The sequence below is a fragment of the Nannospalax galili genome, unplaced genomic scaffold (assembly GCF_000622305.1).
Source record: "Nannospalax galili isolate Female #2095 unplaced genomic scaffold, S.galili_v1.0 scaffold132, whole genome shotgun sequence".
In the NCBI taxonomy this organism is placed as follows: Eukaryota; Metazoa; Chordata; class Mammalia; order Rodentia; family Spalacidae; genus Nannospalax; species Nannospalax galili.
This window is the reverse complement of record NW_008332644.1, coordinates 2743133-2755786: the sequence shown is the minus strand read 5'-3', so window position 1 is coordinate 2755786 and position 12654 is coordinate 2743133. Positions and strand designations below refer to the sequence as shown.

Here is a 12654-nt window from a genome sequence, read left to right as displayed (position 1 = left end):
CACACACACACACACACACACACACACACACACACATACACACACAGCTACACAAACACACATGTTCACAGAAGTGCGGGAGCTCAGTTGAGGCCTTTTCTTTTCAAGTTCATACCTCTATTCCTAATACCCTTGCTCCCTTTGTTTAGGAAAATTTATATAAACCAATAAAATTTTTGCCTTTTCCAGACATCTTCTTCATTTTAACCAATCATGCAGGAGTGAACTGCCCTCCCAGAACAAAGCATGCAGTACTTTATGTCCTCAAAGTGACTCATCTGAGCACACCGAGTGCTCTTGGTGAGGTGGCTGGTTGTCTATAAGCAAAAGCAGGCACAGACCCTGGGGCAGAGGCTAGGCCACACCTGGGCTTCCCTATGCAACAATCCAGTCTTATGCTTATCACAGAAGCCAGTCCCAGAGAAAAAAATGTGACCACAAGCAAGCCAGAAGGAAAGGGCAATACTTACATATAGTATGTGGGATAGAGTCCTTCAAAATACCAGCAGTGCTTTTTGGCCTCTGTACACTAGAAATAAAAGCAGAAGAAACTGTCAGCAATGAGTAACTTGTATACACTAAGGTCTCAGGAAGGCAACAAAGAAAGAGCATGGGGGGAAAACATGAAAAGCTGGGGTTCAGGCCAAGCAGTAAGTTACAGGGAGAACCCCTTCTCTCCTTCACAAGCTGTTTTATTCAAAAACTTTTAAATGGGGAGGCCATAAGGAAGCATCTATTCTCCTCGATTTCCATATCTCTAAACACACTAGGTATAAACATTTCCTTAAGAGAGCAAATGAAAGAAAATCACTCTTGAAAAGGAAAAAAAAAAGTTTTGGTGCTTGGAATTAAACCTAGAGCCTAGGGTAACCTAGGGAATGACTTTAACCACTAAGCTACACATCCGCCCTGTTTTTAAAAACTTAAGTTTGATACTGCAGAATGGTAAAGAATGGAGTGAAACAATGCACTTTCTAAGAGCTGTTTCCCCCAAATTTTTGTTTTTTAAAGACATATCTCAGAATAAAGAGATGGCTCTGTGGTGTAACAGCATTGGCTGCTCTTGCAGAGAACCCAGGTTCAATTCCCAGCACCCACATGATGGTCAACAACTATCTGTAACTCCAGTTCCAGGGGATCCGACACCCTCTTCTGACCTCCAAGGGCACTGCACGAGACGGGTGCACTCACATAGATGTGGGCAATACACTCATACTCATAAAATAATAAAATAGAGACGTCTCATAGTGTCACAATTTCTTGATCTTTATGTTTTGCAATACTCTGAAAGCCATGTTCAAACCTTTCATTCTGTAGTGGTGGGTCTATGTTTGCCCCAAAATGTAAGGTGGGTTTCCCTCAGCAGCATCCAAGATACCCAGCCCAGGTGTCATCTTAGATGCAGAAAAAGAGGAGAAGGGAAGAAGGGAGCCCACCCTAGGCTTCCCCGTGAGTCCAACTCCTGGCATCACAGGAATAGGAGCCCCCCCCAAAACCCTAAGGACTGGGCAGGACATGTGAGCTACAGCTCATGGGGGCAGGAGATGAATGTCCATGCCTACAAGTGAGCATAAGTCACTGTCACCAACTGCTCATGGAGATCCCGAAGCAGAAATGTTCTTACCTATTGACACAAGACTTTCCTACAATTATTCTACTCATACATCGATTTCTATAATTCACAACATCCTACCTCTACAAATCCAGCTTGTTGATCCCTATGTGCAAACAAACTTCAAAAACCACTGCTGTGCAAAGCTACCAGGAGCAGGAATACTGGCCAAACACACAAGGAAAACAAGGCTGGCTCTGGGCAGGGCAGTGGCACTCTTCACGGAAGGCAGAAAGGTAAGGCCATCCTTGGCTTTCCCCAACTCCACCCGCAAATATGGAGACAGTCCTGTCAGTCTGCCCGGCTGTTGTAATCAACTTAGAAACAGACCCCCCAATTTGTAACAGCACTGCAAGGGAGAAGTAAGTGCGTATTACATTATTACATTAGCTAAGTCAGATGGGTTATGAAAACAGTAGGAGACTCTGGGTCTTTTCGTACTGTGTTTGGTGGCCTGGACTGACCCAGTTGTATTAATGAAAAATGAATTTAATTTAATCAAGGTTACCTACTGTCCAATTCAACAACTGAAATGCAGGCAGCCAATGAAATCAATTTATTCTGGCAGGAAAAAACAATTTCAGATCCCTGCTCTAAGTTACGATTCATTTAAAAGAGTCTTGAGTGGTAATAGAATCAAGTCATTCTTCCATGTGGCTTTTTAAGTCATCTTCTTAGTTCTCCATCACTACCAGACAGGCAAACTTTCTTGGAACTTAATAAGCTCCACACAATCAGGAAACGGGCTCCTTTGACGACTACAAAGCCTGAAGACCGCTGGAGGTCACCAGGTGCCAGAAGCTCCTTCCCTCGCACGGCCCCATTGTGTGCACAGATGGACAGTGAAGGTTGGTGGCATACAATAGTTGGCACGTCCCTTAAGGAGCTCCCTAACCCAAAGCAGCCACTTGTTTGCTATGCCAGTTCCACACCTCCCAACTTCCAGCCCAGCACTGACGCATTGCATTTTAGAAAAGACTTTTTCTTCCAAACAGACAAAATCCTGAGTCACAAATTCCTTTGTAGAAATCTGTTTCTTCTAGGCTGCTCAACATCACCCTCCAAGCTACCACCAAGTCCTGCATGCTGCCCTGAGGCTCTGTGGCAGGAAAAGAGCACGAGAAGACGTCACAAATCTGCACCCAGTTCCCGGCTTTCTCATCACAGACCAAGAGACCTGGAAAAAGCACATTTTCACCTCAGCCTCACCCACACAGGGCTATCCACAGGGAGGGTGTTCCAAGGTTTGAAAAGATTCCACAAAAACACAACTCCCAGACACTCTCAAAAGGAAATTTAGGAATGTCTGGGAAATAACTGAAATAACATTTGTCTTTAGCCAGTGATGATCATCCACAAATATGAAACACCATATGCCTGATATTAGTGGCATTCTTTCTAATACTGAAATCCCAGAAACAACACAAATGCTTGTTCGGGGAAGACTAAGAAATGGTAGTGTACAGGTGTGGTGGCGCACACCTTTAATCCCAGCACCCGGGAGGCAGAGGCAGGGGGATCTCTGTGAGACCCCCAGGTCTATATATAAGAGTTCCAGATCAGCTGGGGCTACCAGGAGACCCTGTCTTAAAAAAGGAAGGGAGGGAGGGAGGAAGGAAGGAGAGAGGGAGGGAAGGAAGTAGAGGGAGAGAGGGAAGGAGGGGAAAAGAAAAAGAAAAGATAAAGACATGACAGTGCATCTTATGCAGTGGAATATTATTCAGCCTGCAAGAATGCAGGTCTCAGAGACTTGGTAAGAGATGATCATGAAGATATAAGGTTAAGTGAAAAGGCATTATGCAAAAGCATGTGCCCAGTATGCCATCATTTACAGGAAAGGAAAACAGTTCGCTTAACTTGCTTTTTTCAGAATCTCAGGGCATGTATGGTAAGAATCAGCAGAAACACTTACTCTGTAAGGGGTGGGTGTAAAATGGGAAAGATCAGTTGTGTACAGGAAGCAGGTATTTTATTTAGGCTGCAGCCTGGTCCAGCAGGCTCAAGCCTCAAAATCTGAGCCCCAAAGGAAAGCAGCATGTACCTTTTATACCTTTGGCACTGGGTTACAGTGAGAAGGAAACTTACATGTTGATTGGCTATCAGTAAAGTCTTAAAACCAGGCACCTTATTATAAGTTTAGAAAAAAAAAACAGTGTTAAAAAATGAAAATCCCCTGTCTGAAAGGCACTGCAGAAGTCACCATCTGAGGAAAAACAAAAGAGGAAGCATCTATAAAGAGGGGACAAAACCATAGGCTGGGTGACGCCAGCTTTCCAGCCACAAAGCTGGTCAGCCAACATCCTGCTGACAAGGTGGTGTAGACACAAGAAGAAAGCAGAAAAAGGGTTAAAATCCTTACTTTCCTTGACTATTCCACCGGGGGCAGCGGGGGGTAGAAGACTGACTTTCTTTGAGAACATATTTTATCTACTTTAAATGTAAACTGAGTGTATCTTGTAGTCAACAAAAGTAAAGTTGAAATTATTAAAAAGTCAGGTTCAGGGACAGCTGGGGTATAGCGCAGAGTGGAGAGAATACTTTAGTACCGTTTTCATCTCAAGTACCAAACACAAATAAATAAAATGATAAAATTCACTCTTCTAAGGTGAAAAGCATTTACTAAAGGATGTCACAGCAAAATTGCCTGACTCACATCTTGGCCCAGAGCAACCAAATGGTACAGACACTGGAAAATCCTAAGAGTCGCACTTTCCAAGTGCAAGGTGCTATTTCTAGCCCAGTCTTCCTCTTACCTCTCAAAACCTTTCTGGCACTTTTGATGGGCTATTTGGTAACTTCACAGGAGCCTACTTGGTTGTACCTCACACTTATTTGCTAATGACCTTTATTATTTTGAGCAAACTATCCGTGCAAAACATATTTAGAAAAATCTGGATCCTGGTTTGCTCCTTTACAAAATCTAATCTTGAGAAAATTATGGCCACATATCTACATGTCCTGAAACAGAAAACACTTCTTAAACAAAGCTATCCAATACTTATAATGCAGCTCCATTTTGATGCTATTGAATTTATTGTGTTTGGAGGTGGCCAATATCTAGGAAAATCTCACTCTTTTGTGAAAAAATTATTAGAACAGCTTTTTAAAAACATAGTATCAGTTTTGTTACACAATACACACATACAGTATCTCACTACAGTGAATACATGGTATTCTTACATTTGACAAGCATATAATCAAAGAATACAAGAAGTCACAATACAAGAAAAACATTGAATGATGTGTCATTAAGTCCTAATGGTTTTGTTGTTGAATCTTTCCATCAATAAATGCTTGCTTGCTGAAAACCAGGCATCAGTCAAACTGCCCTTGTGGTTAGATGGACTGTAATTTTCTCAGGGCATGTCTGAGTTGAGAGCCAGATTCTGCCACATCTATATCTTCTGAGAGAGTTAGCATTCATCTAATGCTCAAATCTAACATAAAAACCAGATACAGGGCAAAGCTGGAGGTGGGAGACGGGGTCTAGTCAAAAGGGTCATTTACAAAGGATGAGCAAGAGTTTCAGAACATATCTCCTGGTGGACTTTCAGGTGAATGGGCTGTGGAACGACAGAAGGCTTTGGGCTAGGATCTCCTACAAAAACAACCCAGGTTCAGAAGTAAAGGACACATGAAGGAAAGATGAGCTACACGACTAAACAGCTGAGTTCTACTCCTGACACTTAGAGGCCATGTCACCAGTTTCCTTTGGTCTCAGCTTCCTTGTTCCTGAGGTAGCACAGACTCTGCTCAGTTTCTAAGACTTCAGTGTAAAGAAGACTGGATATATAAAATGTCTTGCCAGAACAAGCCTAGTTCACTAATGCATAGCCAGCTAGCACCTCTGTTCCTAAATGTGTGTCTTGAAACAAGCTTTCTTAATTCTCCAGAACAAATGATTTCCAAGGCTCATTTTATTGTGGTTATCCATCATCTTCACAGAAGCAATGCCTCCAAGCCTCTTGAGGGCAAAGACTCTAACTTTATCATAACATATTTATACAGCAGTTAGTTTTCTAAAATCTCCATTAAAAAGAACTAATCCCCCTCTCCCCTAAAAGTTTTTAAATGTATATAATCTGAGAATATGAACAGTCCAGTTCAGGGTGTTTTGTTCATCCCTAAAAGCCCAGCCATTCTGCAAGCCATAGTTGGCACAGTTTCCTAAGCCTTGACCATCTTAGACCATGTGCCCAAACAACACACACTTGTCAGGAGTAGTGAGCTGCTTTCTGCTACTTACAAGTATACTCAGTAGTCAGGACACTGTCTCAGGTCCTGGGCAATAGACCCTCAATGAACTCTATTTCTTCTGGAATAATAAAAATAAGCAAATCCATTATGTAAGAGGTCATTAATAGAAGTCAGATACAATGAATGTATCAACTACTAGGAAAGAAATACCAAGAGGAAAAGCTGTTAGGTGCAAGTCAATCGAGAGAACTTAGGACTTAATGTGATATGCCTTACACTAGGGGAGAATTATGGTCGTCTATTACTTGAGGACTAGGATATCTATAGATGTGGCTAAGCCATCTTAAAATTATCTATATTTAGCCAGCATTCAAATAAGTCCCAAAGAACAAATCTTCACCAGTCTCCAATAGCAATACTCACATTGACGGCAACTCTGTGGACAGGATATGAAATAGTACATCCTTTTCCAACCCCAAGCTAGGAGAACAGCTGCACCACAAGAAGTCATTGCAGAATTTGTGAGAACTGAAGGTTATGATTTTGCATAAGAGTAAAGAACAGGGTCTGAGCGATTCAAAGCAGTGTGGATTTGTATCTAAATTTGACCTTTTTCCTTTTGTGCAGTGTGGATAAAGTGGAATCAGAAAAAAAATGGCAGATAATGAGCAAATGGGTGGCTAACAGAGCTAGCTCCCTTCATGCCTAGAGAGAAAGAATCCTTATTGATCATGGCGGGGGTTTTAGCCACAGTCTCTCCTAGATCAATTAAGGCTACGATTTGCTTCAAGATGATAGAACAGCTCATGCAGGAGTGGGCAGGAGCTTATGACTCCAAACTCTGTACTTCTCAAAGGGGCAAGATTCTCTGGTATGCTACCTCGCTCTTCTCTTACCTACTCAGAAGCTGAACTTGACAGAGTGAGATAAAGCTTTGGTAAAGAATGGTCTCAGCTCCAGCCTAGTAAGGAGTGGGCACTTTACATTAGGCAGACTGCAAGCAAAAGGAATCTCTTGCATGCTGGTGGGGTGATGCTCAGGACTGGGTACACACAGAGGGCAACAAGAGGCTATTTGAGCCAAGACATGCATGACAGGTAATTATCTGAACTACAAGTAATAATGGGAAAAGGCATACTTTAAATTCCCGTGCTAGAATTATCACCAATTCCCTAAGTGCTAATTACTCATTCCTGGGTTGAGGGACAGTTCTGTTTTTCAGAAGCACCTTCTTGAATTGTTAGAGATGAGGATGAGCTTCTAACAAGCAATATTTCTTTAAAATGAAGAAAATATAACACACAGAATCCTTCACGCTCTTACAGAATAACTCCACTACAGCAATTCACGCACTACTGAAAACAGAGATTTATCACTGTCTATACCACTCTTAATGAGTGGGAAAATGCATACTGTAAGACACAAATTAGTCCCAACTACTTATCCCTGGAAAAATAATCTGTGAACACTCATAACTTTATACATATAACTTCTTTGCTTACAATTAGATTTTAACCAAGGAGACACATGACAGCAGATTTTTTTTCAAGGCCCTTAACCCAAGTAGACAAAAAGCCTCATCTCCTGCACAAAAATTAAGCCAAGATTAAAGACAAAAAACAGAAGAGAACACCCAAATACAATAAGGTTAGTAGCCTTAAATAATAAAGAGCATATATAATTAAGAAAAGATAAACATTCTTTAAAAAGTAACAAAAAAGCCTTGATACCCACTCCCCACCCACCTACACCCCCACATCCCCTCACTCCCACTGTGTGAGGAGAAAAAGATGACACATGCCTCATACATGTACTTACTCCAGCCCACCCCCACCCCTATCGCCACTAGGTGTTTTAGCTTCCCTCATTCTGAGGCAGGAGCTCACTAAGTTATCTAGGCTGGCCTTGAACACACTCTGAGGCCCCAGGCAGGCCTTGAAGTTGCCACCCTCCCACTTTAGACTCCCATGTATCTAGGACTACAAGTCTCTGCCACCAGACCCAGCTAAATATTTTTTTAAACAGACTACATTTCCAAAATAAAAATCAGAAATTTATAACTTTAGCTGTAAAATTTCAAGTTATACTTTCAATATAATTCAGCTTAACAAAGTTATCATACACCCAAAGACACAGTAGTAAGGATTCACTTTCAGATTGTGCAGAAATGTAATAATACAGGAATATACTGCTAAGAAAAATGCCAATAAAACAGAATCTCTAGGGACTGAAGAGACGGCTCAGGGATTAAGAGCACTGGCTGCTCTTTCAGAGAATCTGTGTTTAGTTCCCAGCACCCACATGGCAGCTGACAACCAACCCTAAACTCTGGTTCAAGGGGATCCAACACCCTCTACTGGCCTCCATGAGCAGTGCATGACATGGGTACACTTACACATATGCAGGCAAACCATGCATACACATAAAAGTAAATTTTTTTTTTTTGGTCTTTTTGAGACAGGGTCTCCCTGTAGCCCCAGCTGACCTGGAACTCACCATGTAGACCACGCTGGCCTTGAACTCACAGAGCTTCTCCTGCCTCTACCTCCCGAGTGCTGGGATTAAAGGTGTGCACCACCACACCCAGCAAAAGTAATTTTTTAAAAAATATCTAGAATTGTATATTTTTCTTATACATTATGGGAGAGAGAGAATAACACAGAAAATGTTGACACAAAAATACAAGCTTCACCTCAAAGGAGATAAGAGATAGTTTAATCTGGAGTCAAGTATGAGTGAGCTCTGCTGGGAACTCAGATATCCCACATTCCATGTTTCAACGTGGTAAGCTTCATGAAGTAACAGAGTAAGGAAAGACATAAATCAAGGCACTTTCCAAATTCACTGGTGGAACATTAGGAAGGTGGAGGGAGGCCTCAGCTATGGGCATCAGGTGCTGGCTGACAGTACTCAGCCTTTGGGTTGGTAGAAGCAAAGGTATGTTAAATTAATACATTCAAAGGATTTCACCTGTTAGTCAGAAGGAAGGCAGATACAGTCGTGGGTCAGCAGTGGTTACTGAAGGAGCTAAAGATAACCCGAGATAAATTGTAATCAGGCTCTGGACCTGCAACAGTTCATTCTCTCCACAGTGATTGAACTTTTAATTGGTAAACAGCCTCAGAGAAGATTCAGCAGAAGATGCAGCTTCCTTCCAGGAACTTTGACTCACAAAGACATGTACCAAAATATAATAAATTATCTTTTAGGTGGTAGCAGTGATTTTTTTTTTTTTTTTGCCATTGCATATATTGGTCCCAAAGAAATACAGGGTCAACAATGAAAGCCATACTTAGAAAAAGGTTAGCATGAAAACTGTTCATTAGTCAATCTAAAACTCATTGTGCTAGAGTATCAATAAGCCTCATAAATTGAACTGGTCCAGACTACAAAACTGTCTAGTCTATCTGTTGGAGGACCTACTTTTCCAGTCTCACTGGTCAATTACCTGGTGATAGAACCATTCGCAGGAAGGCAGGTTCACCTTAAGTTATGCTAAATAGATGGGAGGAATACCTAGTGTATTAATAATGGTGTGTTAATATTTCTGCCTGGAACTAGCTCAGATCCCCGCAGAACGTCCAGACCAGCCACAGCCATGTAGGTCTCCGTAAGTCTGTCCACTTTCCTGAACTCTTCAGGAAAGCGCAATTTCTCCTTTTCTTCTTCATGCCTTTCTTACTAAACATGCTTTCTTTAAGGCTGTGGGCTGCCCCTAGCATCTTGTATTTCCTCACTTTTTCTGTAAAGCTTCCTTCTCCCAGCTATGTGGCTATGAGTCAGCCTCATGTCTGACCTCCATGAAGGCTGTAAACCTGCAATGGCTCCCATGGCTTTCTTTCCTTCTTCCCACTATTCACCTCCTCAAGGCAGCTGCCAAGATTACCAGCTCGCCTGCCCTGAGGATTTTTCTTTAAGATTCTAATAAAATCGTAAAAGCTTCCATTTGGGTCCACTTTTAAATTCTTTTACGAATGAGACTAAGAACCCTTAGGGGATTCGCTTTCTCTCCATTTCAATTGTATATACTTTCAACTATGAGAAAATAAACATATTCACTGGCAAAAAAAAAAAGATTGTAACAGTAAAAGCATAAGTATATAGTCACTTTTTAATATAAGCATAATTTCTTCAAGGTTGCTATAAAAATCCCTTTTGTGAACTGAAGTTTTCAGGAAAAAAACATACCTATGTTAAAGTTCTTCAGGGGTGGCTGAATGTTTTGCATCCACATTTTCACCCTAAAGTTAAGTTCTTCTAACGCTATCCAGAAGGTATTGTGCCAAAAGACAGGGGGCACATAAGACCGTAAGTCTGTGCAAAAGCCCAAACTGTAGCGCAGCACTTGGGAGGTTTACTCCTGCCCATGTGAACAAGAATTCTAAAAACCATGAACACATAAAGAGAAATTCAGGAGACAGTTGGGTGATCCAAGTTCTAGAAGAATATCCAGTAAGGATCTGGATACAAGGCCCTACCCTGCTACATAGCTATAGGCAGCAAGTGTCAAGGCCCCAGGTCACTTGCCAGCTGCCTTTCAGTCAGGGGTCGGACCCTGCTGAAAACTCTCCCAGGTTTCAGCACCATCTGTAAGGAAACAGAAAGCAGGAAAGAAACTAGGAAAATCAACCTCTTCAGAGCAAGCAGAGCCATTAGAGGATAGACTTGAGAGGGCACCCACACACCCATGATGGGGGCGGGGAGCAGAAGTGGGCACCTCCTCACAGCCTGGGATCCAAGAAGGGCACACCGCCCCTTACAGACTCAAGGAAGGGGCTTGGGGATGAGCTGTGTCATCTTGGGCAGATGCACAGGTTTCCCCAATAGGAGAAGAATCAGTCATGCAGGACTCCGGTCCACAGAGTACCTGTGACTGGGATTGAGTCGTATCAGGGGGGCCAGTTGGGGGTGGTTGCTGCTTTTCTGGGAAGGTAGCTGAAGGGTGGTGACCACGTGGGAAGTGTTCAGAACCTAATATTTCTCTATCACATACCATCAAAGTCATCCATGTCCAACATACAGTTAGGTGAAATTTTAGGAAATGGATACAACTAAACTCCCTTCATCCATTCTAGTTCATAACACATATTTCTGTGCCCAGAGTTCAGTGATCAACTCTACCTCCCATCTCAAATCTAGGCAATACTTTCCTAACTCAGAAAAGCATAACCTTTCCTTCTCCTTTTCTACTACTTTTCTTTCAGATAGCTTTCTGTCTTATAGTTTTGCCTTTTCTACAAGATTCAATGAAGTAAAATCAGACAAGTTACAGGGGTTTTTTGGCCTGGATTTTCTCTTTGCCCTTCATTCATTACTAGTGCCAGTGTCCTCTGTATGGAAACACCATTCATTAGCTGGTAGACAGCTGTGTGGTTCTTATGTTTTGGCTACTGTGTATGATGCCACTACTGATGGGGACAGGAGACAGAAGTTGAACAGGCAGTTTAGAGATAGGGGCTTTAATTTGTGTCCTTGTGCAGCCCCAACTGGAGGTCAAAATTACCAGAAGTACTTAGGGCCTCAGCCCCTTGGTCTGGTTCCTCAACAATTTTAGGGTTACCTCTTTAGGGGCAGAGCTACTGTAGGTGTGGAGAGCACTGAGGCTTTGGACTTCACCTCCCATTTCCCTGCTACTACTAGAAAAGTAAGCCTCAGCTCTGAGAGCTGAGAACATAAACTATCATATGAAAAGGTATCAGTGGTGGGATCTGGGGTGTGTTGAGGTCCATTAAGGCTAAGCTACTTTCTGCCAGTCAAAACAATAGAATCTGAGTTCTACCTCTGGCCCTGTGTGTAGAACCAAAACATTACACAGGACTCTCCCCCTCTTAAGAGTTAATCCAGCTGGGCCTGTCAATCACCTGGCCTAGAGGTCTAGCTGCCTGCCTCCCCTTAGGAATGCTGAATCACCTGAGACATGCTAAGGAGGGATTATCCCCTTAATAAAATATTGTATTTGTCCTTCCCAGAAGTCCTTTACGACATGCAGCTCCTGCAATGCTCCCTCCTTGTAGCGCTGTGGCGCCTCTGCCAGGTGGTGGCCCACTTTGCTGAATCCTAACTCAGAAAAGCTTAACTTTTCCTTCTCTTTCTTTTCTACTTCTTTCTCTTTCAGATACCGGCAAAGGTTGGACATGTTTTCCCTGACACTCTGGGCCTTCTCACTCGATCCCTGAAGCTCTACCCACTGTCAGAAACCGGTCTGAGGTCTCAGAAAAATGAGCACACACAATCCAAAGCACTTTGGCAAAGCAAACTTACTTCTGTAGGAGGGTGCAGTGCTTCCAGAGGGGGCAGGTACACCAAGCGGAAGTCCCACTGGGTTTTTATTCCTAATGCAAAAGGGGGTCCTGTTCTTCACTCTGGGTGGAGGGAACCTGCTCTGACATTTTTTTATGCAGTCTCTATTTTACATTTTAAAGCTCCCTTCAAAAGAAAGGGCAGCACATTTAATTTATGTTTCTTACAATCCCCCTCACCCCTTTATAATACATGTTTGTTCTTTCCTTCAAATCCAATTACAATTAGCATTGCATGGGATTATGCAACATCCAACTGTAATCTTAACTCCTAGAACCATAACAAGGGAGGTCAGAACTGAAGACATCAGATGTCCATAAGATTAGAAAGAAGGGCATTTATTCCTGGATTTTCAGCAAACTATTTAGATAAGCTAGTTAGTCCCTTAAGAGCCTTTGTAACGGTGCCTTCAGGAGCTGTATTAGGAATGAAAATACAGCACTGACATCACATAGACACCCCTTTTTCTGCTAATATCATGTCTAAGGCTAATCTATTGTCCCATGCTATTCTACTGGTAACTCCAACTGATCTGTTATGCCATC

General features: G+C 42.4%; 1 protein-coding gene across 1 annotated transcript in view; it reads right to left on the bottom strand.

The window, feature by feature from the left end:
* Positions 1-12654, bottom strand: part of Vopp1 (VOPP1 WW domain binding protein) — a 119363-nt gene that overhangs the window by 71568 nt on the left and 35141 nt on the right. Inside the window, exon 2 of the mRNA XM_008827549.3 lies at positions 471-529. Coding sequence (XP_008825771.1) covers positions 471-529 — 59 coding nt within the window. The remainder of the gene's footprint in view (positions 1-470; positions 530-12654) is intronic.